The sequence below is a fragment of the Motacilla alba genome, chromosome 20, assembly GCF_015832195.1.
Source record: "Motacilla alba alba isolate MOTALB_02 chromosome 20, Motacilla_alba_V1.0_pri, whole genome shotgun sequence".
NCBI classification, from domain to species: Eukaryota; Metazoa; Chordata; class Aves; order Passeriformes; family Motacillidae; genus Motacilla; species Motacilla alba.
Window position 1 is genome coordinate 8,393,317 of NC_052035.1, and position 25,508 is coordinate 8,418,824.

At 50.7% G+C, this 25,508-nt stretch overlaps 2 protein-coding genes across 9 annotated transcripts in view; one reads left to right on the forward strand and one right to left on the reverse strand.

Moving 5' to 3' along the window:
• The first annotated feature begins 9,205 nt into the window (after positions 1-9,205).
• FNDC11 (fibronectin type III domain containing 11) lies at positions 9,206-11,329 on the forward strand. Its single transcript, XM_038158795.1, has one exon. The coding sequence runs from the start codon at positions 9,826-9,828 to the stop codon at positions 10,792-10,794; it is 969 nt and encodes a 322-aa protein (XP_038014723.1). The 5' UTR covers positions 9,206-9,825; the 3' UTR covers positions 10,795-11,329.
• Positions 11,330-11,548: 219 nt separating this feature from the next.
• HELZ2 (helicase with zinc finger 2) overlaps positions 11,549-25,508 on the reverse strand; it is a 29,995-nt gene continuing 16,035 nt past the window's right edge. For 7 of the 8 annotated variants that reach the window (XM_038158780.1, XM_038158782.1, XM_038158779.1 and 4 more), the window contains exons 9-20: positions 20,822-24,332; positions 19,898-19,983; positions 19,421-19,552; positions 19,016-19,192; positions 18,656-18,797; positions 18,068-18,184; positions 17,448-17,640; positions 16,520-16,654; positions 16,185-16,403; positions 15,765-15,921; positions 15,107-15,274; positions 11,549-14,637 (exon numbers count right to left, since the gene is read on the reverse strand). In XM_038158780.1, coding sequence (XP_038014708.1) covers positions 14,513-14,637; positions 15,107-15,274; positions 15,765-15,921; positions 16,185-16,403; positions 16,520-16,654; positions 17,448-17,640; positions 18,068-18,184; positions 18,656-18,797; positions 19,016-19,192; positions 19,421-19,552; positions 19,898-19,983; positions 20,822-24,332 — 5,162 coding nt within the window. In that variant the 3' untranslated portion in view covers positions 11,549-14,512. Of the gene's footprint in view, positions 14,638-15,106; positions 15,275-15,764; positions 15,922-16,184; positions 16,404-16,519; positions 16,655-17,447; positions 17,641-18,067; positions 18,185-18,655; positions 18,798-19,015; positions 19,193-19,420; positions 19,553-19,897; positions 19,984-20,821; positions 24,333-25,508 lie in introns of those variants that run through there. The other variant, XR_005259507.1, reaches the window with a different exon arrangement.

Consider the following 25,508-nt stretch of genomic DNA (forward strand, 5'->3'; position numbering starts at 1 on the left):
CAGGCAGGGAAGGGACTGCATTGGCTCCGGTCACACTGGCCCCCACAGCGTGGGACAAGCCCCAAGACTGTCCCTGTCCTGGTGACAAGTGCAGCTGCAGAGACCCGCTGTGCTACACTGCTGTTCCCCACCAAATGCAGGCACCCCCAAAACCTCTGTCACAAATGCTGTGGCACCTCCAAGAACACTTCTGCCTTTGTGACTTCCTCCTGGTTTAAGCTACACCGGTGACAAGGATCATGTTGACTCCAGGCTCACGGCATCTCGCTCATCTCTGTGACCAGACACAAAATGTGCTCCGTGAGCCCTGACTCCCAGCTCAGCCCTTGCAAATGGGATGAAACTGAACCCCAGCAGGAGCTGGGGCTTGGAGCCTGGCTCACCTCTCACATGTGCTGCAGGTGAGGAGCTGGTAAGGGCAGGTGACCACACAGCACAGCAGAAAAACACCATTAATGAGGAAGTCGATGTCAGTCACCAGGAGAGATGTTTCACTCTGGATTTGCTCTCTGGAGACCTGCTATTTCGTATGCAAAGAGGTTTGCTGAACTCCTCAAAGATGCTTCAAGCATTTGACAGCTGACAGAACCCCCCAGGAGCCACCAGCCCTGGGCTCCTCAGGGATTGGGAGGGGGGCACGTGCTGGGCAGAATTGCACGTGGCAAAGGCCACAGCCAGGCAGCAGGGCCAGGGTGGGAAAGGCAAGGACAGCCCTGGCAGCCACTGTGGCCATGAGATCAGTCACAGTCCTGAGTGCCAGCACCAACATCACCTGGAAGGATTAAATTTCAGAGTAGAGGTGAGGTGCTGCTGCAGCCATGGCTTCGCTCTCCCTCCCTCTGCTTGCACACAGGAACATTTTCAAGAGCCTCCTCTTCACAGAGGCTGTGTTTTACAGCTGAACCACTAAGTCATTCATCATAAAACATAAGTCCATATTTCTTTTAAGATCTCCTGAGCTCCTCAAGCAGCAGCCACTTCAGCAGCTCTCGCTGGGCCAGAGCGACACCAGCTCAGATGGAAGCTGCTGCTTGAGCTGGTGGGAGGAGAGCAAGGTCCATTGTATCGGCAAAGGACATTCATTTGCCTCATCCCCACACTGATGAATTGCTCCACTTGCCCGTGTCAGGCTCCAGCACAGCAGAGGATGAACAGCTAAAGCTGCACTAAGCCCACACACTCCATTGAGCTGGGAGATGACTCAGAGGAGGCTCTCGGTGCGGGCGGAGGTGACAGTGAACTCAAGGGACAAAAGCTGAGTGAGCAGGGACTCTGCTCTCCCCACTGACCCACTGGGAGGCAGAAGCCTGGACCCTCCTCACCCTCCGTCCCCCTGTTGAACAGTCACGAGAGGGTCCTCGGACAGCCCAGCCCCAGTGCTCTGCCACACAGCAGACAAGGCTGTGGATGGCACCAAGCTTAAATACATTTCATCCCATTTCACACCATATCCCAGCAGCTCACCAGCTCCGACAGGAGCAGTGCAGCCCCCAGTGTGTGTGGAATGGCCACGGCCCCTGTCCCTCCTTCTGCAGAACCCAGGCAACCCTGACCAGGGGACTCTGGGGATGGAGCAGGGGGAGCAGCATCGCCCAAACCACCTTCTAATTCCACCCAAGGCTTCAAAAAATGTAATTTTTGCCTGCAATCTGTCTCAAATGCATTGTGCAGTCTGCCCACCCCACGCACACCCCACCTGCCTCTCCTCACAGCAGGGACTGCACGTGGCAGCAGCAGCAGCAGCTTCACCCAGGGCCACTTCGGGTCAGTCTCAGTTCCGTGAACAAAAGCTGCTTCCCCGGCTCGTTTCCTGACAGAGCTGATGGCCTGTGCCCCTCTAGGGACCCAGAAATTGCTAGGAGGCAGCAAGGGATAGAATTAAGAACTATTTCCTCTGCCAGAGATAAGATCTCTAAACAAGCTTCTCAGCCAAGAACTTTAATTTTTTTTATTTTACAGGTTTTGCAACGGAATCTTATTCTCCAGAATTGCATCCGCCTCCAACCCCACTTAGAGCTGCCAAAGCCTGCACTTCCCCCGGGACCAGCCTGCAAGAGGCAGAGATGGATGGGATGACATGGGCATGACTTCACCCTTCTGTCCTGCTGCTCGAGCCAGGGGCTGTCAGGATTCCCAGAGGGACACCCCTGCTCTGGCCCTGTGCTGCAGCCCCTCCTGATCCAGCCCTCCTCGATCAGCCCCCAGACCAGAGCCTTGGGGTGCCACAGCCCCTGCCCCGGCCTCGGGGCTGGATGAGGCCCCAGGGAGAGCATCCCTGTGAGCAGCAAGACAACATCAAAGCCCAACATCACTCCAAGCTCTGACTGCTCCCTCTGCACAGATCCAGCCCCTCAGTCACTCCTGTTTAACCCAGGAAGGGCCAGTGTCTGTGCTCGTGTGAAAGATGCTCGTGCCCCCCTGAAAAGCTTTCTGGGAATCAGTGAGGGCACTAAACTGGCTGTGCAGAGTTCACCTCCCCTTCTCCACAAACCCAAGCAGGTCATTATCCCTGTGAGCCTCAGTTCCTCCTTGAGGCACAGACATGCCCCAGTCCTTGCCCTTCACACAGATAAATGTTCCTCAAACCACTGTAGCATTCAAGAAATAAAAGCCCCCGCCCTGCTCCTGCCCTGGCAGTTTGCAGTCCCCCTCGCTTGCAGGCTGCTGTGGGATCAAACGCTGCAGGCTGATTTATCCACGGGACACGGAAGCCCAGACAGATGGGAGGGAGCGCAAGCCCAGCTGGGCGATAAATCACAGCAGGGCAGCTCTGCCGGGCCGGCTCTGTCAGTGCGATCCCAGCGGGATCAATGCTCCAGCCCGGAGCTGTGTCCATGTCCATTCCCCGGGGAGGGCAGGCATCCAGCTCCCCAGGCGTGCTGCACCCCGGCATCATCCCGGCTGTGCTCCCCGCCAGGCGACAAAGCTGCAGCCTCAGCAAGCTTCCCGCTTCCCGTCTGTGCTCTCCTGTGGGGTTTCACCCCTGGATTGGGGTGACCCCAAAAGATGGAAAAGTCCCTCCTCCAACCCGTGCCTTCGAAGAAAGACTCAGTAGTCTTCTGTTGTCTGGTCTCAAGGTTGTTTATTGTTGGTTATCTAAAAGATTCTTCTCCTGAGCTGCTGTGGCCCGTTCAGCAGGTCAGGCAAAGGCACACTGCCCTCCCAGGGGCTGGTGCCATCTTTTATATCATATATTACATATTACATGTTTATACCTTTTCCCCAATACCTACTATCTATATTGAATAGTGACTTTCTACTCTAAACCAATCTGTGAGTGCCAACATCACCAAAGACATGGAGGCTAAGAAGGAGAAAGGAGGAGGACAGGGCACACCCAAATCCCTCCATCTTAGAACCCCTGACCCCCATGTACAAAACTTGGACCCCTGTGTATAAGGCTTAAAACCCCCCTGTACAGCACTCAGAAACCCTTCCTTTCACTTTGTGACTACTTCTACTATAATATCTAAACTTTTGTGACTTCTTGTTCTTCCTGCAAAGTTGGTAAACTGTTCCATGGGTCAGATTCAAAGCCACAGGGGTCTCTGGCTGCATGCCAGGGTCTCAGATGCTTTTGACCTGGGTCTGGAACGTCCGAGAATGTCTGCGGGACATTCTGAGTTCCGACACTCTCCCGCATCCAAGGAAACGTGACCCTCTTGGGAAGTCTCCTGGAAAAAGGGGAAGCACACTGGCTGCTGGGATGAGTCTGCCAGCAAGGGATCTCTCGAGGGATCCGGGACAGGACAACCTGCCTTGAACTTACGCTCAAGGACGTCTGTCTTGCAAAGCTCAGCGCAGCACAAAGAGATCCGAACGGGCTTTTGATGAGCTTCCAGCAAGATAAAAGAGCTCCTCTGACCCCGCTCCATCTCCCTGAGCGACATCATCAATAACCCAGCCCCGCTGCAGCCTGCGGCTCAGACGGGCTCCCTCCATGTCCACACGTGCTTAAATTAATGTCGCCGCTGGAGAAAGGAGGGGGTGTCCACCCCAGGGGTCCCCTTTGGTGCCAAGACTTGTCCCGGCTGTCCATCCATCAGCAGGGGAGGAAAGCAGAGCCCAGAAGGCAACTGCTCCTGAGGAAATCCGGGCCCCTCAGCCCTGCGTGATCGAGGGGCTCAGAACACAGAAGATTTCTGTCCCAAACCAGCCTCCAAACCCCCAAATTTATTGACCTGCTTCATGCAAACGGCCGCTACAAACTCTGGCACGTCCAGGCTTTGGGGCTCCCTCCTCGGGTGCCATTAGTGGGTGTAATGAGCTGGAGATAATTGCTGCCTCGGGGACACAATTAACTCTTTCCTGCCCTGGTCCAGCTGGGGCTTTTGCATCCCACAAGAGCAATTCCCTCCCTCCTTCCCCCGGGTTCCTTCAATTCCTCTTCCTTCTCAAAGTGAGCCTCTGAATCAGAGTCTGACGAACACCACGAGTTCACTGATGTGTGCCTGTGATTTAGAGTTGGAATATATTTGGAATGTATAATTTATTTCAGGTATCTGAGGCACCAGTGAAACTGGGAGCAAGCAGTGAGTAAATCAGTCATACCCTTGTGATGTTGGGGGCTGGAGCCTTTATGTTGCTCTGAAAATCCTGCTTCCACGCAGCCAGGTGAATATGATGAAGGATGGGTAAAATTTGGGGCTGCAGGGATAACTCAGGCACCCTGGAGGAGGTGGTGTTGGGAGATTTAATGGCAGTGCTGCCATTGGGACACAACCTCTAGTAGAAAGGTCGGCGTTGCACAGCCCTCTGTCCTGGGGCAGGGATCACATTGAACCAGGTGCTGCCCAAAGAGCTGCTCCAAACCTGGCACCCACCTCCACCTGCCAGGTACCCCCTGCAAACAGCAGAAGAGGAACAAGGCACAAAATCCACTCTCCTCCCTGCCTCTGTGGTTGTTGCCTTCACAGCAAATCTCTTTCTCAGAAATGCAGATGTGAAATATGAAGACAGAAATTGCCAGTGACTTTTAATTTGGGTTCTGCCAATTTTTCTGTTCCAGCTATTGATTTTCCATAAAGATTAATCCTTGCTCCCAGCCTTCTCTGACAGGCACTATCTGGATGTTTTTCTTACCCTGAGTGTGGAAATATATGTTTTATTAAGTGTCAGAACTCACTAATGAGAGGAAGGAGGAAAATCAATTGTCTGCTTATATCTTGATTTCACACAGGACTAACAAGTTCTTTATTTTGATGCTGGGGACAGAACAGGCAGAGTGACAATCAGGGTGACAGTGGCTGTCAGCTCTGTCACAGAGACAGCTCAGCTGATGAGGAGGGCAAAGGGTTACATGGTATTGGAGGCTTCAAACACATTTGTATGTGTATTAGTTCGAAGAGATTCATAGAATGCTATAAAATCCTATGGTTGAATGGATCCCTGTTGCAAAGGGATGGAAAACACTAAAATTTCAGCTTCGGGCTCTAAGCAGGTTTATTCTCCCATCCCTAAAACCAAGAAAACAGCTTAGCCAGCAGCTCAGGGTAGGGGCAACCAAAGGGATTCCCTTTTTCCACACTAAAGTTGGGATTCGGGTTAGTATTTATGGCAATAGAAGTACAAGCAAGCTCAGTGCAAGTCTCTCAGTGCAAGCCTTCTCCAGCCATAAAGCCCATTTCAAACATGCACCGTGCTGTGCTCAGGTGGAACGAGATGAGCATCAAGGCCCCTCCCAGACCAAGCCACCCGGTGATTCCACGATTCCACAACTCCTCCTTGGGCATCTGGCACAGGGCCCAGCTGGAACAGGAGTCAGGGTAAGCTGGACCTCCACAGGACTCTTCTCACACCCTCAGACCACCAAGGCTGATTGGAAGGGACAGCTCCATTTCCCAGCACACACATTTCAACCAACAGCATCGAGACCCATGACGTGAGCACAAACATTCGTTTCCCAAGAAACTTTGTGTAATTATCAAATACTAATTTCTGCTGGCCCTCCTCTCCAAACAAGGCTACCAACCTGCCTTCACTCATATTTGTTATCTCCCTTGTCTGTTAGAGGATCACACCTGACAGTTGTATAGTTAATCTCTTGGCAGCTGTGAAATGAAACAGTAAGCTCTGGCTGCCTTGAGAAGATGCATTGATTTCTTAAAATGACACATCGCCTCCTCCCTTGATGTTCAAGCAGGAGCCCAGGGCTGGCGTTATGAATCCTGCCTGTCATTCAATTAAAAAAGCTTAGTGGAGATGCTCCAGCTGAGCACACCAGACAGCATTAAGGCTAAGCCCTGACCCAAAGATTTAATAACAGGGAGTACGAAGGCACCTGCAGCCCCAGAGGCTTGACCAGTTTGCTGATGAGCTCACCAGTTGTGGTATGGAGCTTGCCACCTTGAACCAGACAAGCCACTCTCTCCTCCACAGCAGCACAGCTGACTGGGCAGCCAGGTCCCATAGGAAAGCAGAGCAGAAAAACCCTTCCTTCCCAGAAGGAAGTTCGCTGCACTTAATGGAGCATTTTATATCCTATTTCAACACGGCTCTTTCATAAGGATTATGTGTTCAACAAAACTCTTGACACTGTGAAATGGCCTCAGTCTCACTGTGGAGAGTGAAGCGCTGGTGTCTGGCCTCAGATGGACTTTGCAAGATTCTCCCCCAAAAAGCCCCCATTTGCAGCAATGCCATAAAACCCAGAGGGCTTTATCTGAGATTTAGACGGGACATGAGGAAGAAAGTCTTTCCTGTGAGGGTGCTGAGGCCCTGGCACAGGGTGCTCAGAGAAGCTGTGGCTGCCCCATCCCTGGAAGTGCCCAAGGCCAGGTTGGACAGGGCTTGGAGCAGCCTGGGATAGTGGAAGGTGTCCCTGCCCACGGCAGGGGGGTGGAACAGGGTGACCTTCCAGCCCAAGCCGTTCTGCGAACCTGCGGTTCCATGGTTCCATCACGCCGCGTTCCACCTTCCCTGGCTCCGCCGCGCCATTGTGATGCAGCGGCGGGCCCCGAGCGCCGCGGCGCTGCCCCGTGCCACCGCCGTGCCACCGCTCCGCAGACGCCGCAGACACGTCTGGCTGCACGGGCAGAGCAGACCCGCTCTCCCCACGGTGTCACCGAGCCTGAAGCCTCCGAAGGTCCGAGGGACGGGGCTGGGAAGGACATTAGTGGGATTTACTGCCATCGCTGCCCGCGGCTCGGGCGTGGAACGGGATGAGCTTTAAGGTCTTTCCAAGCCAAACGATTCGGTGAATTACGGAGGGCAGGGTATGAACGATCCCAGGGCTGTCCCGGCCCGGCCGCAGCTCCCCGGGCCGAGGGGTCGCCGTGGCAACGGCCGCGTCCTGCGGGGCCGGGCCGGGCCGGGCCGCGGGTGCATCCGGCCGGGCCGCGCCGGGACCGGGGCACCTGGACACTGCTCCCGGGGTGTGGACAGCACCTGGACACTGCTCCCGGGATGTGACAAGGTGGGCCGGGGCCCGAGGGGGCAGCGCCGGGGTGCCCCTGCGACCGCACCAAAGCTCGGCGTGGGTGAACGCAGAGCCCCCTGCCTGGCCTGGGTGAACACAAAGCCCAGCCTGGGTGAGCACAGAGCCCCCTCCCTGGCCTGGGTGAACACAGAGCCTGGCCTGGGTGAACACAAAACCTGACCTGGGTGAGCACAGAGCCCCCTGCCTGGCCTGGGTGAGCACAGAGCCCGGAGTGGGTGAACAGAGAGCCCCCTGCCTGGCCTGGGTGAACACAAAACCTGACCTGGGTGAGCACAGAGCCCCCTGCCTGGCCCGGGTGAACACAAAGCCTGGCCTGGGTGAACACAAAGCCCCCTGCCTGGCCCGGGTGAACACAAAGCCTGGCCTGGGTGAACACAGAGCCCCCTCCGTGACCTGGGTGAACACAAAGCCTGGCCTGGGTGAACACAGAGCCCCCTCCCTGGGTGATGCAGCTCCCCCCGGCTGCAAGCTGAACAGCAGCGCAGGGAATACAGCCAGCCCTCCCTGGCAGGAGGGGAAAAAAAAGGATGTAAAAACATGGGGAAGAGCAAGGGAAAATAAGCACAATGACAGCTCGGTCTGTGGGCAAACACATTGCTCAGCGCAGCCAAATCCCTCCAAGAGTGGGGAATGTCACCTGGCACATGTGCTGGTCCTGCTGCTTCATACATGATGCCGGGAGCTGGCACTGCTTTGGTTTAGGTTGGGTTTTTTTGTGGAAAGAAAAAAGTGAAAAGGAAATACAGCTTGTTTTTTTTTTCAGTTGACAGCTCTCTTGGAAGATAAAGTTGTAAATGAATGACTTACTATAAACTGTGGTGCAGCTCAGGGCCAGACAGCTGAAAGGTTTACAAATGCTTGGAATTCCTATGAGGAAGTGTTATTAGCTCTGTTATGAATTTAGGGAAAATGAGGCCAAGAAAAATGGCTTTGTTAAGTAGATCTCACCATCTAGCTTCTGCAGGGCATGTAAGAATTAAAATATCCCAATTAGATCTTGGTTTCAGAATGCTATATTTATTTTGTTTTCAAATCAAGTGTATTCAGCTTGTGAAAGCCACCTAAATATCCATCTGGGTTTTCATTGCAGTATCACTGACAACACGGACACAGGCATTTATTTAGCTAATTGCTGTTTGTGGTACAGAAGCTGTGTGAGCCACAGGCACTTCAGCTAAAGCACAACACAGAAACACCTTCCACCTTGGCACAGATGGCACCATCAGCCAGGGCACATCTTTGCCAGTAAATGAAGTATAAAATCATCCCAGAATGGTTTGAGTTGGAAAGGACCTTGAAGTTCATTTCATTCCAATGCCCTGCCATGGGCAGGGACACCTTCCACTATCCCAGGCTACTCCAAGCCCCATCCAACCTGGCCTTGGACACTTCCAGGGATGGGGCAAAGCTGGGCAGTCTGTGCCAGGGACTCACCACCCTCACAAGTAAGAATTTCTTCCCAATATCCAATCTTACCCTGCCTTCTGTCATTTTGAGGCCATTCCTCCTTGTCCTGTCACTCCAGACCCCTGTAAACAGCTGAGATTAAGCCAGCAGAAGTGGTGCTGCAAGAACCACTGCCTAAACACCCCTGCAGCAAACTGATACCTGTTTAGAGGTGCTTCACATGTGTGTCATCCTCTTGCTGTACATTGCAGAAAATCCAAGTAGACCTCACGGTCTGAGATGATTCAAACTAAACCCAAAGACAGGGAAAGCAGCACATCACAGAAAACACTGTCAGGTTATGACTGTCAATCCACTGGTGAAGGTAGAAGCACAAGGAAAATGCTGTCATTCCTCTTGGAAGCTGTCGTGAGGTGGCACTCAGTGGATTGTGTTGTTCTGCCTGCTGCATTCCAGCTCGTGTGGGGGCAGAGGGTTAATTTGAATCACCAACGTGATTATGTAGCTGTAGGAACTGGCTGAGAAGATGGGCCTCAAACCTCAACAGCCTGGCAGATTACAAAGAGAGAAAAATAGGCATCTCCAGAGAGGCAGAAGAATGGAGAGAAATTGCTTACAGGAGTACAAAGGCAGCTAATTAGAATGAAACAAGATAATAAGATAGGGAGAAATTTTGGCAGAGTGTATCAGAGAACAGTTCCTGTCAGTGAATCTATTAAGCTGGGGTAGAACCTCTCAAGGGCGGGTAGAGGCAGACCAGTTGGAACACATATAAGTAGAGGATACAAAACATTAGACACCAGACAAGTATAAAGGAAAATTCCTCTGGAACCATATCTAGTCTGACAGTTCTTTATAAGCTAAGCTTTAATTAAGAGGGAAGAGTCACAGCCATGATTGTACTTCATCACAGCTGCTTTTCCTCTGGTTCCTAATGTTGTTATTGTTGCTTTCCTACACAGCACCCAAGCTTTGGAAACATGGCTAAGGTTTTGCATGAGACTGAAACCACTCCGGACAGTACCCCACCCAGAGAAGAACAGGATGACAATGCCAGCATGAAGCAGTACCTGAGAAACAAAAACCTTGTTCTGGATTTCCTGCGCTCTGACTTGAATCCCCACCACCTCCAGTACCACTGGAACAAAGTTCATCTTCTGAAGAAGTGTTACTTTTACTTGAAGTTTGAGCCCAGACACGTGTGCGTGAGAGACCAGAACAATATGATGATTTTTGCTGACATCTTACAAATAGCAAACCCCTGCCAACTCCAGAAGATCAAGAAGGTGGGAAGAAAACAGACTGAAATCCAGCTGGCACTTTTAACTGAGCTGTTGGAACAGCTGGAACGAGGTCGGGAGGAGCTGAGCCGTTACGTACAGATCTGTGACGTAGAAGCTTTCCTCTCCCAGTGGGACTTGAATATAAAGAGAGTGCTCAAGCTCTCCATGTTTTTCAATAAGCTCATTTCCTTGGAAGAGCCAAGGAAGCTCCACGTCAAGCACAGCTTGGTGTCACAGATACATCTCGGAGGCGCTCTACACCCTCCCATTACTTTTTCTCTCTACACGAAGAAGCCGCCGATTTTTGATCGGATAGAGTCGTTCGCGTGCCAGACCTGGGCCCAGCTCAAGTGGTTCACTGAAAGCCAGGAGTCGCACCTGGAACGATGGCAGCTGGAGATCAAGCTAGTGACAGACGACAGTCAGACGGAACCAGGATACGGTCGGACCCAGGAAGTCATCTCTAACCCGTGTGTAATCAACCACCTGCTGCCTGGCAGGTTGTACGAGTTCAAAGTGAGGAGATCCGACACTCACACGCTCGTCTACTCGCAGTGGCACGACTGCATTATATTGAAGACAAAAACTCACCCTGCTGAAGACGCCAAGGAAGCCCCCAGCCGCAGCCTGATGAGGCGGCTCACGAGACCGACTCCCCCAGTTTAATGGTTTAATGAAAAAGGTGAATAAGAGTAATTAAAAATAAATTGTTTAAACAGTTTGCTTTAAATCAAACTCGTTCTGTTTTCAACAGCAATTGTAAAGGTGCCTTCCCAAAATCTTTCCAGGTTAGCAGTAACCCATTTGAAATTTCTCGCAAAAAGTATCATCTTTAGGCAGCATTTGGGACTCAACAGTTTTGTCCCACTGCCAGAGGCAATGGTGGGAGCAGCCAGAACCAGAAAATCTTGCAGGACACCTCTGAAGCAGAGCACAAGAGACAGAAGCATCTCTACCATCCAGTGCTTTCCATCCACTCAGTGTCAGCTTCTTCCAATGATGTTTTGGGTTTGTATTGTCCTTCCTCCAAAGTACCTGAACTGAACTCTTAAGCTCTTCAAATCACCCACCCAGACTTATGTCCATCACTGGTTTCTGTCACCCTCTACACCCTGTGCCATATAGGTACCTAAGCATGACTTCACCCCTCTATAGTGCATGAAAAGATCACTTCAATAAAAAAAAAGCACCAACCAAAACTCAACAATAAATCCCCAAGCCTCCCAACAAACAGGGAAGGGTAATACATCAATATATTAAAAATTATTTTCTGCCAAAAAACCTGCAGTTAATATAAATTTTCTTTTTTACCATTTGCTTCAGTCCAAACAGAGCTGTCCCCACAGAGATTCTAGTCAAACCATCACATAAACAGACCTTTTAGTAATAAAATTTATTATTTAAATAAATTCAAATAATTTTTACAATTATGGCTTAAATATCAAAAAAGGAATGTTGAGATTCATTCTTATGAACAGTCAAAACAGATAAAAATATTGGTATCCAAAAGGTCATTTGAGGTTTGCTGCGAGTCACAGACATACAAAAGATAAAAACCTGCCCCATTTCAAGTTCCTTAATTCAGACTTCATGACACTTGACATTTCATTTCTATTTTTAAAAACCCCACCGATTTATTGCAGTAAATTGATTGTCCTACACAGATCTGTCCAAATCCTCAGAAACAGTCCAGCCCGCCTGATGCTGGGCTCACCACTGGCTGCCTGCACAGGTTCCCCTTGTTCATTTGTGCTCAAGCTCTAGCTAGTGCCGAGGAAATTAAGTTAATGCTGTTGGATGAACTGACATTTGTGTCCTGCAGCCATGTGCTTTTGACTTTGAGTGTGGAGAGCACAGAGCCTGTGACTGGACAGATGCCCTGGGCACCACGCTGCCAGGGTGTTCCTATTGGGATTACCAAAAGTTTGGTATTTTAAGAATATTGCTCGAACATAAAATTCTTCCAAAAGCAAATTCAAAATTCTACATGCAAATGAAACCAGGCTAATTTGAACTTTTTTTCCTGTATTGATTTCTATGATTCACTCCATGAGCATAAGGACAAGAACATGATACTCTGCTACAGTCTATAAAAAGTTTAATTGCACTTTCTGCTATCCCTGACTATTGCAGGACCAGCTCTCCAAGAACCTGCTGACAGCACCAGCAGCCCGAGGGCCCAGCCTGGCTGTAACTGCTGCTTGGGTGCATTTCCTAATCACCAGTTATAAAATACATCCTCAGAGGAAAAAAACCCCACATGTATATTGTCTTGCAACACAGGCCACGCAAAACATTTCATTCTACCTCCTTGGAGTAGAAATAAACACTTTTTTCCCACTAAGGACGAAGGGAGTTGCTTTATGAGGACTCTCCCTTGGCCAAATCCCCCCCCAAGAGCACTGACTAAGCCACTACATCAAGGGTGAGTCTCCTTGTTTGTGTTACATGTATGAAATAACCAGCACAAAACCCAGGGGAGAAACTCTTCACTTAAAGGAGATAATGAAAATGAGACCCACTGGTTCTAAAGCAACCAAGGTGGCTTTTTTAAGCTGGCACCATGCTAAAGTAGTTATCCCAACAATACCAGCATTTTTTGCAATTCTCCGTCACATCTTTGGAGCTAGATTATTGCATTTCAGTAGTCCACAGAATAATCCACAGACAAGCTTATTTTGGAATTGCAATAGTATTTGCTAATCAGGCTGGTGCAGAATCTTTTAAGATCCCACACAGAATGACTTCAAAGAGGAACAATTAATTTTACCCCTTACCAGCTTTTACCAAGCGTCTTTAGAACCAGCAGGAGATACTTCCTATGGGTTTTTATCCTTCATGGAATTACCAGCCATATGCCCACTATTCTGCTTCAGTAGGACAAGAGCAAGCCCGGGTGGTCTTTGGCATACAGCTCAAACCCCCCAAAGGCAGACTGCAGGAAGGTAGTTTAAACTAGGAAGGGAACAATAAAACCTCTCCATGGGTTCTGGAGGCAAGTCTAACACAGACTCATGAGAAGAAACACAGAGTTAAATAGAGACTTTTCCAGACACAATGCTTTCCTATTGCCATTCCTCCACATGGGAAAGAGCCACGCTGGATTTCAGTTGCAAACAGGACAAAATTCCTCCTGCCATAGCGCTGTGACATCACAGGGATCCACACTACAAGGAAAACTTGTGTGATTGCACCTGAGCTCCATCCCACATGAACACCTAAGGACAGCCAAGCATGTGGTTTGGGGAGAGCCGAGGCAGGCACTTCATACATTCAGAATTGAAAAGAGATAAACTACACCCTCCCTCAAAACTGTCATGCTTCCAAAAGCAGCTCCATGATTTTCAGAGGCACCATCCACCACAATACATCTCTACCAGCCACGCGCCACTGGGTGACAGCAGCCTCTCTGGTGAGCCACAGCTTCCAGCTCACAGCAGTTTGGCTACAGAAAATATAAAAATACATTATACACATACACTCCTTCACTGCTCTTAAAAACTCAGACCATAAGGCTGTGAAACAAATTCACAGAGTTAAAAGTTAATAAATTAAAAGCAGCTTTAAAAAAAGTAGGGTAGGAAAGGGAGGGGGGATCAACGGGAGATTTTAAATAAAATTCTGAACAGTTTAAAATGGGCTGACAAATCCCAATGTTTCCTGGTAGGAGAAGTCCCCGCTTTTTGTTGCCTTTATGCTGGTGAGGACAACCTCCTTCGTACAAAGAACATGTAAATCTATTTACAAAATCACCTTGGCCTTGCCACTGCGATATTTACACGCTCAGACAACATCATTTTGGCTAGACAAAGTGGTGCATGCATCTCTCATTGCTTTCCTCCTTCACTTAAAAAAAAAAAAAAAAGAGTAAAAAGTGAGAAGTCTTAAAAATCTCCTGTCCTTGGATTTAAAATTAGAGGCAGTACTCAGAAGCTTTGGTCCTCCATGGCAAACAGCATCTTGCTGCGCTGCTCCGCTGCGTGCAGCCGTTCCACCCCGATGAACAGACTGAGCAGTTGATCCCCAAAGTGCAACCCTGACAGCTGGAGTAAATATTTGGTCCCCCCAAAACTGCAGCTGCAGTAGGATGAGGGTTCTGCTGAGCAACTTACAGTTACAAAAATAGCATCATCATCAGTACAGTCACATGCCCATCATCTATCTCCAATGCCTTTTTGGTTTGCTAGAATTGAAAGTTCCTGCCCAAGATTGCACTGATTAGAAACACCTCACGATGCTGAAGCAGACGCTGAAGCTGAGTTGTCACGGTGCGGGAAGCTCCCAGATCCCCCGCTGCATTTGGCTCCGTAGGTCACTGAATAATGGAAAGAGTTGGTCCTTCCCAAGGCACACAAAATGCAGTTCAGGCAGAGAGGGCCCATCCTCACCGCGAGAGGGCTGGGGTCCTCCTGACACGGATCTCCTGGGCTGCAGTGCAGCTGTTGTGGCGGTAGTAATGCTGGACCAGTCTCTTCCACAAAGGGTTGCACTCCAGGAGGTACCGGTTCCCTGTGGGCAGCGGGATGGGGACAGCAGGTTAGTGGCTTAAAAGAGGCTTGGCTGATACTGTTTTTGTCTATAACCTCTAGCTAAGGGGGCTGGGTCACTTGCAGGGGATATATCTGTGAAATCCCAGCTCCCTTTTCCATGCTGTCATATCTGAGAGAAGCTTCCCTACACATCACAGCCTGCATGATTGGGAGCAAAATGAGCAGCCAGATTTTTGTTAGGACAGAATTCTAGCATGAAAGCAACAGAAACAACATTGTCCAAAACAAAGGGTGAGAAAAACTAACTATACTTGCTGTATTCAAGCTAGGAATGAACCCTGATTTGCCCAGATTCCTCAGTTTCAAAACCCCAGACTAAAGGGCAGAAGAATAAAGCAAGATCACTGGTTGTACTAGTTTGGGTCAACATCCCTTTATCCAAGAATCCCATTCCCCTGAAGGCTTGTGCATGGTCCAAGGATACCAACCTAGGATGCAGAGTCCTTCCTGAGCTCGTGTGATGCCAACGTTGACCTGGTTTGGGTCAATAACAAACCCCAGGTATTTCTTCTGCCAGCTCTTTGTGGGCTTCCTATCGATCTCAGACCGGGGGCAGGAGCGTACAGTTGACAGGATCACATATTTCCATTCACTTCCTAGAAAGTGGAAGCAAACCAGATTTTCTTAGAAGGAAGCATCTGGCCATTTCTCTACCCCACAGGACACTCATTTCTCTACTGACACCCTCTGGGTTTCTCCAGCTTTGAAGGTCTTTAGACTCCAAAGAGAACAAATTTCTTCTGGCAGTTCTCTAACACCCTTCTCAGATACAGAAGCACAGAATCACAGAATGGTTTTGTTTGGAGGGGACATTCTGTGTTCCAACTTCCCTGACATGAGCAGGGAACCTTTCGCTAGAAATCTTCCACTAGAGATCCTTCACCTTCCTGCCTTCAGAAGCCTCACCCTGCCCAAGCACTCCAGAGGCTTTCAAAGGATTTACTATAATCACAAATCACCCAGAAATCTGGTCTTCCATGGCTGCAATGACCCCGGGGTAGGGTTTGCTCGAAGACTGTATCTGTGAGCAGCTCCTCAGGAAGGCAGGAGGGGACGGGCCCAACCCTCCCCGTCCTGTCCCCTCACCTTGACTCTTCATGATGGTGCAGACGGTCACCCCGCGGATGCCCTCCCTCTGCAGGCTCTTGTTGATCTCGGACACCTGGGCGCTGTAGGGGCTCAGGATGGCGATGCTCTCCGGCCGGATGGTGCCATCTAGTGTCAGCTGCTTGGCTATCCTCACCTGCAGAGACCCGCGTCCTGCTCACCTGGGAGTGGGGCCGCAGGGAAGAGCCCCCCCAGCACCCCTCCCCAGGCCACCCACGGCACCTGCCTTGCCATCACGTTGCCCTACACCTGCCTCTGCCCAGGGGCGTCCTGGTGTGCTCCGGACCCGGGAGGCACCAGGCCGACACCGCAGATCTTTATGTCTTTATCATCCCTCCACAATTCTGGCACAAGGCCCTCCCTTCTGCATCCCCAGCAATTCCCCAGGACCCTGCTCACCGCCTGTGCCACTTCCTCCATGTTAGCTTTGGAGTTCTCGTTTCCTTCCTCAGTGGAAATCATGAGGGAGTGCTCCTTCCCTTCCACGTGCCCGAAGATGACGGGGCAGCAGTTGTTATCTCTGTGGTGGAGCACGCTGGGTTTCCGAACAAGCTGAGGACACGTTCTCAGCCGCTTCTCATAGAACTCCTGGGATGGGAACTCGCAAATGCTCTTGTGCTGGCAGAGAAAAGGAGGGAAACTGAGGTGAACAAAACCCAATGAACTTCTCAGCCTACAGCAGCAAGCCTCGATTTTCTGTGATGGAGAGAAGACAATCCACTGGAGGGCCTCACCATGCGGTACTGCGTGTCCAGCATCCATGCCTGCGCCTGGTAGCGCTCAAACAGAGACGTCTCCATGCCAAGAGTCTTGCAGACATCATTGTTAACCACCGGCCGCAGCTGTTTGTGATCCCCCAGCAAAACAACCTGGAAGGAAGAGCAGACACCTCAGCTGCGAGGTGGAGGCACTGCAAAGGTCATCAGCTCTTTGAAAGGCTGTTTGCACACAGATATTTGGTGCTACTTATTTGTGTTACACTTACAGCAACCTCAGCCAAAGACCACATGGGACATGACATAAAGATCCTGTCCTAGATAACGTTTCCATCTGATGGGAGTAACACAAAGAACCATAGAATTCTAGAGTCACAGAATAGTTTGGGTTGGAAGGAACGTTAAAGCTCATCTTGTTCCAACCCCATGCCATGGGCAGTGACACCTTCCACTAGACCAGGCTGCCCCAAGTCCTGTCCAACCTGGCCTTGAACATTTCCAAGGATGGGGCAGCCACAGCTTCTGTGGGAAAACTGGGCCAGAGCCTCACCATCCTCACAGGGAAGAATTTTTTTCTAATAGCCAATCTAACTCTGCCCTCTGTCAGAGTGAAGCCATTCCTCCTTGTCCTGTCACTCCATGCCCTTGTCCCAGGTCCCTCTCCATTGCTCTTGGAGCCTCTTTAGGCACTGTAAGGGGCTCTGAGGTCTCCCTGCACCCTTCTCTTCTCCAGGCTGATTGGCCCCAACTGTGTCTATGCTTCTTGTCATGTTAATACTTTGTACCTGGGCCAGAATATTTTTTCAGTGGCAGCGATACCCACCCCATAAAGAAGCACAAACCTTAAAATCCTAACAGGTCTTGTAAGTGCAGCGTGGTAAGAGATGGAAAAGGTTTGAGAGCCCTGAGCAGTCGCCCCAGAGACATGTCTTTGGCAGGGACATACCTTCTCAGCACGGTGGTGGCAGACCAAGGGGATGAGGGTCTCGGGCTCTGTGGACATGGCGCACTCGTCGATGATTATCTGCTTGACATTGAGCTGCTCCAGGGCGCTGGCAGACGAGGCAGAGCACGTGCACAGGATGATATCGTGACACTCCAGCTGATACGAACGACCTTGTGTCAGCCACTCTTTGTACCTAGTGTTGATGCAGAAAACACCGTAAGGTTATGCGTAAGGGAAACACCTCCAGATTCCTCACACGGGAGCCGGGCAGAGGCTGTGCTTTCCCAAATGATTATGGCTTCACCTCCCTCCCCAGGATGAGCTGGTGTTCTCAGAAAAGGGCTTTGGATGGACACTGTAGGGAATGGACTTTGTCCTGAACTCAACAGGGCAGGGGGTCTGGGTGGAGGATTCAAGGGTCACACAGGCAGAATAGGAATTCTGGTCCAGATGGACAACAGCACCAGTACAAAAGGGATTCTGAGGCTCTGTGCTGTGCCTGCAACCTCGAGCTCATCACTTTTTATCATTATTCTGAACACACAGTTTGATAATCTGTGCTTCAGAGGTGGCACACAGCCAAAGTCAGCCATCTCTCACCGAGGTCTCTTCCTACTCACTCCTTTGTTTCTTCTTCTGTGATCTTCTCTCCGTTCCTCACCCGAGCGTCAAAGTGACAGATACTCTGCCAGAAGGGGCTGGGCTCCCGCCGGATGCGATGATGCAGGATTATTTCACTGAATAAAGAGTCAATATATAAATATTTTCCCTCAACACTGAGACCTGAGTAATTTCTTCTACAGTGAAGCAGACCACACTACCTGCCTACATGGAGAAACCCCATTAGCTAAAAAACTCACAGCCAAACTTTCCCATCTTTATAGACCAAATAATTCAGCCTCGAGGGTGTAAAATACAACTGCTTCCCTTTAGCAGCTGCAAGCAGGAATGAAGTCAGAGATGGTCAGGGCTGTTCCAAAAAGAGATGAAGACATCTAGGGACTTTTCAACAACCTGAATTTCCTGACTAGGTGCCACATTAGAGTGTACACATTCACTTGAAAAAATTAATTACAAATTAATTAGAAAGCGGGTTAATAGTGCTGCTCTGCAGTGGTGGAATGAAACTATTTGATGTGGTTTGTTCACTGATGCAGAAGCCACCTCTCCCCAGCACCCTAGGGGCCTGCAGGGCCATGCTGTCCTACCTGAGCTCACGTTTTGGCTTTGCATCCCGTAGGGATTTACGGGAGATGTTCCGGTTGCTCCCCGGGTATGGGAATTCCATCGTCTCAATGGCCTCCCCATAAACCCTCAGAGGTTTCAGCTTCTTCATCTTCAGCAGCATCTCTGGAGAAGGAGGGCAGGTGTGCTCAGACAGCACCAGGCACTGGTGGTGCTCAGGCCTGTCTCTCCCTGTCCCTCTCTCATCATCCCATGTCCACTGGTCCTCGCCCTGCAGTGCAGGGTCTTCCATAAGGACCAGCCCCACTTTCAGCCCCTCCACACCACGTGTTCTCCCTCCCACCAGTGCAAGCTGCTTCAGGGGCTTAGAAGATGATAGTTACCAGCAACAACATCAACAGACTTGTTGGATGGGCCACAATACAAGATGCACTTTCTCTTCTTGTGCTTTTTGTGCTTTTCATCTTCCAAGCATGGTGTTTTGTCCTTCTCAACACTCTCCTCATTCAGTTTATGGAACCAGTAGACAATGTGAGTTCCAACAACGGTCTTCCCTGTGCCTAGGGAAAAAAAGGAATATGCTGAGAACATTTTAAACACAACACTCGTGCTCTGGATCTGCATCCAGCTGATCAGCCAGGAAATAAAATCAAGAATGGAGGGGACTGCCTTGACAGCTGTGGGTGATGCCAACCCACACTCCCTTCTCCTGGCTCACCAAGGGTCTAATGGAAAGCAGCGGATCACCATTCATACCACGGCAGGTCTATTCTGCTGTCCCCCCTTACCTGGTGGGCCTTGGATGAGCATGAAGGATTTTTTTAGAGCATCCAGAACAGCCTGGTTCTGACTCTTGTTAAGTTTCCGGTTGCTGCCAGGGATATCAAAGGATTTTTGCTGCAGGATTTTGGATGTTGTCACTGTTACAGCAGAGAGCCAAGAAAACAAATTTAAAGAAGGTTACTGAGGGCAGCACAGAAGTGATCCAGCAAGAGGGTGCAGCAGGTACCTAGTGATGGTGGTCCATTACAAGACCACCTAGAAATAATCCTTGTCCCATGCCAAGATACTCTGCCCATGAACCATCTCCGTGAGTCCTGGGAATGACAATCTCAGCTGTGCCAGCCACCAGCAGGGCATCCCAAATTACAGAGCAGCATCACCTCTACCACCCCTGTGGGCAAGGGCCCACAGAAACTGCCAGGGCACCTGCCTGGCCAGAAGCAAGTAGCCAAAAGGTAAGAAAGGTTCATATTTGCACTTACGTTTTTGAGGAGGTTCGTGGCCAAGGGCGATGCTTTTAGCAAGGTCAGAGGCATACTTGAGCTTCCAAAGAGCTTTTTCTTTCCGTCTGAAAGACAAGGAAAAATAGGAATGAATGGAATGTACCATAAAATAGCAAAAGTTGTAATACAGCTTTGCTTAACTGCCTTACTTATTCTTTCTCTCTGCTTTGTTGTTGCATTAACCCCTTCCATAAAGAACTTAAACCACAAATAACGTTAACTTGTTCTGCTCCTCTGGGAGCAGCACCTGGGACCATTTCTCAACTGACTGAAGAGCTGAGCCTGCAGAGATGTTGAGGGCAATGAACACAACTCCTGTCCCAAGTCTGTTTTGTTATGGCCCATGCCCTTTTGCTGGATTAGCTTCCAATGTTTCCTAAAATTCACAGTACAAAAGGAAGCACATTCTGCCCTGAGAACGCTTCAGCACTGGGGGTGCACAGCAGCCTATGCTGCGAATGAGGAAGGGCAAACTAGACATCAGCTCTGATTTAAAAAGAGCAGAACTTGCTTTGCAGCAACAACAAAGGGGAGTGATTTGGAAATCAGGGAACTCTTCCGCTAAGCAAATCCCACTCCAGGGCTTCACTTGGCCTTTTAAAAAACATATTGCAGCAAGCCAGTAATATAAGAAGCAGGTACTCAGGGAAATTTCACCACCTTCCGCTATCTCCCCATTCTCAGGGACAACCAGAAGAGCATGAGACCCTCTGGAGAACAGACCTGAGGAGGGCTGCCACACCCCCCAAAGAACCCACAGCCCAACAGTATGGCAAATCAGAGCAAGGATAAGAGCAGGTTTTTCAGGGGATCAGCCACAGCAGTGAGGAAAGCCCCTGGGGTGCAGCAGAAGTGTCCTGTGGGAAGCCAGGTTAACCAGAGCACACTGCTGAGCCCACTTACATGTCTGGCAGCATCTTTGGAATGAGCTCCACCGTGAACCTCGCAGAATCCTGTGAGATCTCCACAGGGATGGTCTCCATAGACATATAGTGGATGTAAAAATTCATAGTCTGATGACCAGACCTGTCTGACTTCTCGTCATCGTTGAACTCCTCTGTGACCCCGTGAGCCACCCAGGTGTAGGTATCGGGATCAACCACAAGTTTGTTCTCTGATTTGCCGTTGTCATGCAAAGACAGGTTCTGGAGGCCATGGCTAAGGCATTCCTCATTGCTCTGAGGGCTCTTGGGAAGCTTCAGCCCACCTAAACGAATGCACAGGTAACAGTGGGAAAAGTTCACGTCAATGGAGCAGTCCTCCAACCACTTCTTGTTCAGCACAAAGCTCCCTTGCAGCTGTCCTTTGCTTGTCCTTTGCTTTGCCCACTTTATTTTAATGTCATGGAGGACAATTGAGTCATTCTCGGCTACAGCACACGACGCAGACTCCATGGCACTCATGGGCACCCACACCTTGTTGTACTCCGTCGTGCTCTTGTACTTGTCCTTGGACTGCAGCGTGGCGTAGGCCGAGAAGCAGTCGATTGGCTTCTCCATGTGCTGCAGGCAGACCTCAAACCCCGGTGTCACACACCACAGCTGCACAAAGGGCACCAGGAAGCCGCGGCTGATGTCGGTGGTGAGCTGGAACCACAGCGCGTCGCCGGCGCTCAGCTCCAGGGACAGCTCCATGTAGTGGGAGCAGGAGCTCTTCCGCACCCAGCCTATGTGCCGGTGGTACAGCTCCTTGCTCTGCCGCAGGAAGGACGCGGCCCTGTCAAACTCCTCGTTTCTGATGGCCGTCAGCACCTCCTGCCACGTCTGGGTGCGGAAGAGGGTGACACTCTTGTCACAGAGGGGTCCTTCCCGCAGGCTCTGCTCCTTTGTCTCTGCAGAGTACATCCTCCTCTTCCAGGTCAGCCTGATGCTGCCCCGCTGCTGGATGAACACAGGCTGCTCTATCAGCTGAAGGGACCTGTAGCTAATTCTCTGCGGATCTGGAAGACTCTCATTGTTCAGGGGAAACAGGGCTTTAAAAAACCTGCTCATCTCTTCGACATCCACCACAAAGGCAATCTTCTGCAGGACTTGGTCCTTCAGCTGGCTGGCCATCTGCAGGGAGTGGGCTCTCTTCTCATACGTCATTGCCTGGCTATTCTTCCTGTTGAAGTCGTGACAGAGAAACTCAATGTCGTCCGCGGAATAGATGAGGGGCTTCTTGCGGAGCACAGAGTGAAGGTGCCGCTGCACCACGACATCCACGTACCGGCGGATGGGAGAGGAGGCCCAGGTGTAGGAGTCAACGTGCAGGGAGTAATGGCCTGCCTTCGACTGCACGGTGGAGTTGGAGCGACAGAAGTAGGAGCGGCTGAGCAGTCTCCTGAACTCCAGGACCACAGGGGCCAGCTTTGGGTGGATGTCATCAGTGACAACGAGGTCGAGCATCTTCTGGAAGTCACGGGCATTAGCAGCTGACTGCAGGTGCTCCCAGATGGGGCCAAGAAGACTGAACTCCACATTTTTAGGGGAGTCTTGACCAGGAGGTATTTCTCCCAGGTGATGCAAGAGATGAATGGACAAAGGAATGATGTGGCTGTACTTGTTTTTCATGTGTGACAGCTGTGCGAGACTTGGCTCACACTGACACCGGAGAGGAGTGACATTTCTGGTCACCTCCTGGTTGGTGAGGAACTCGGCCACGAAACTATTGAACATGATCATTAACTCCTCTATCATTTGATGGGACCCCCTGTTACCTGGGGAACTTTCCTCATCCAGCCGGTCATAGAAACAGTCCTCCTGTAGCCGAGACTTCCGATGGATCCTGGAGAAGTGGTAAGCCACAGCGATGCAGTCCTCCAGGGTATCAAAACGAAGGGCCTTTGCTGCTCCCCTGTAGCAGTTCTTAATGCAGAGCTCTGCCTCTTCGTAGGACAGCTGCCTGTCCGAGCGGATCACGGAGATGGTGAAGATTCCCTTTAGCATCTGATCAGTCTCCTTCTCTACAGTGACAAACAAGGAGATCACCCGTCGGTCTTTCTGCGGCAGGAGGCTGCAGACATCTTGGCTGATTTTGGGTGGGAACATGCACAGAGGCTCCTGCTCGGGAGCATAGAAGGTGACACCCCGCTTCTTTGCTTCCAGGTCCAAGGCACTGCCTTTGGGAATTATGCCAGCCACATCTGCAATGTGGATCCCAATCTCATAGTGACGCCCAAGATCCCGAACACTGATGGCATCGTCCAAATCCCTGGCACCTTGGGGGTCAATAGTGAAGGTCGTGTAATTCCGACAGTCCTTCCGAGTTTCCTTGGTGAGGTTTATGTTGCTGTTGGAGGTGTATTTGGCTGACTCTTTGGTGACAGCAGGCGGGTATTTGTTCTCCAAACCATACTCCAAGGCGAGGATCTTTAAGCCTTCTTCCAAAGTCAATGCTGCCTGCAGGATCTCTGTTATTATCCCCAAAGGGTAGTAAAACCCTTCCCTCCAGGAGATGACCTGGACACAGAAGAACTGGCACCTTCTTGTCTCCTGGCTGATCTTCTCACAGCTGACCACTCTGTACCTCCCATTGACAAGCTTACGGATGGGGATGACATTGGGTTTCTCCTTCAGCCCTGGCACAAATATTTTGGTGACAGTGGGATCAATGGGTATCATCACACGGGGATCAAACTCATCCATCATGCAGATGAAGGTCCGTTCTCTCTCGGCGCGCTTCAGGATGCCCACCACCCTCCCCTGTGGGCGGTGGCTGCTGCTGTCACCTGTGCTGTTCTGCAGGATTTCCACCAGCACCTCGTCCCCAGTGAAGGCTGTCCCACAGTTAACTCTGCCTTTGATCTGGATGTTCATGGCAGGGGAGTCATTGAGGGTGAAGGCAGAAGCTCTGTCAAACCCCTCTTTGATCAGCTCACACCTCTTGTACATTTGGGGGTGCATATGCAGGTACTGCTGCATTGTCTGAGAAGAGAAGCTGAAATACTCCCTCTTGTCCTTCCACTGGTTTGAAGCCTCGGCCTTCACATTCAGCAGCCCTTCATCAGACACTGTCACCAGCATGTTCTTGCTCTCATCTAAGAGCTCCTGGAGGATGGGATCATCAGGATTCATGCTCTCACCCTCAGAGCTTGAGGAGTCTGTGTCGCTGTCCTCCTCATCCCCCTCCACGCTCCTGCTCCAGCTCTCCTTGTCATGTGCAGCCTGTTTGATCTGAGCCATTGTCAGGCTCTCCGGGAAGATGCTTCCCTTGTCGATGCACTGCTGGATGAACCGTTTCCACACCTTGCTGCACTGGCCATGGGAGCACAAGGCCACAGCGTCCCCCACCACAACCACCAGCGACTGAGCCCGGGTCATGATGGTGTTGAGCACTCTGGCCTCGTTGAAGAACTCGAGGTGGTGGGAGGCTGAGACGCGCAGGCTCTCGCTGGTGTGGACCGTGCTGATGATTATGACCCGAAACTCACGCCCTGCACCAGAGGGGACAAGGGAAAAGTCACTCACGAGAACCCAGCAGGGAAGACCTTGTCTGGCTGCCGCCTGTCTACACTGTGTCTCATGGCCATGGACTGATGTAACCCCGCTTGGCTGAAACATGGGGGTCACCTGATGTGAGTAAAGCAGCTGTTGGGGATCCTGAGATCCTCTGTGCATGAACCAGGATGGACATCAAGAGGCACCACCACCCACACAGCAGGGAGGGAAGGACAGCTTGGAGATGGGATAAAGGCAGAGCGCTGCACCAGTGCAGCCATGAGCACCCATAGTGTAGCCCAGCATGCCCAGTGCCACCAGCAGCCCCTCCTTGCAAACATGGGTAGAGTTTGCTGTGAATCTCAAATTCCCTGAGGAACTGAGGGTCTTGCCAGAACAAGAGCAGTGATCATTTGCAAGGACCCCTCTCCCCTCAGGAAGAGCTCTCCTAATCACAAAACAAGTAACAACCAACAAGAGGCATCCTAGTGACGTCAGAGCTGGGAAGAGGCTGCAAAGAAAGGGTGTGGAGATCACAAACACCCCCTGGGGTCAGTTATGCTCGCTACGAGGAGTCCCAGCTGCGCGATAAAAAAAAATAATGAAAACATGGATGAGTCATAAATTAAGTCCTTGAGGACAAAACCAGCCTTCTCCCCCTCCTGTCATCCAGAGCAGGAGACTCCTCCTCTAGTGAGTTGTTCTGTGATTGGTACCCATCCTGGTTTCAATTCCCTTCTGTCACTAGCCTCCCTCACTGGTGCTTAGGGCTTCACATGATTCACACATACTCAAGTCGCTGGGATGGCACGCACAGGGTTTCTACCCTCCTACAAAGCAAAGTCCATGTATTTGAAATGAGTTGACAGCTGGGCACAGATTTAATTCAGTGTGAAATATTATTCACTCAGGAAAAGACAAAATCAAAGCTCTACCAACCAGAAGGGTATGGAAATCAGCCACAGGAGTCCCAGGCACTCCCTCCTAATCGGACTGTGGTGGTGGCAGAGACTCTGAGAGGGCAGGGGAGCTCTGTCTGGCAGCACCTCCCAGAGAGGTATTTTTCCACAACAATAGCCAATATTTTGTATGTTAACAAGGAGGAAAATGTAAAGATGTTGGAAACTCCTCTGCTAACGCCCCAGTGTCTCTTCCCCCTGCCTGTTAACCCC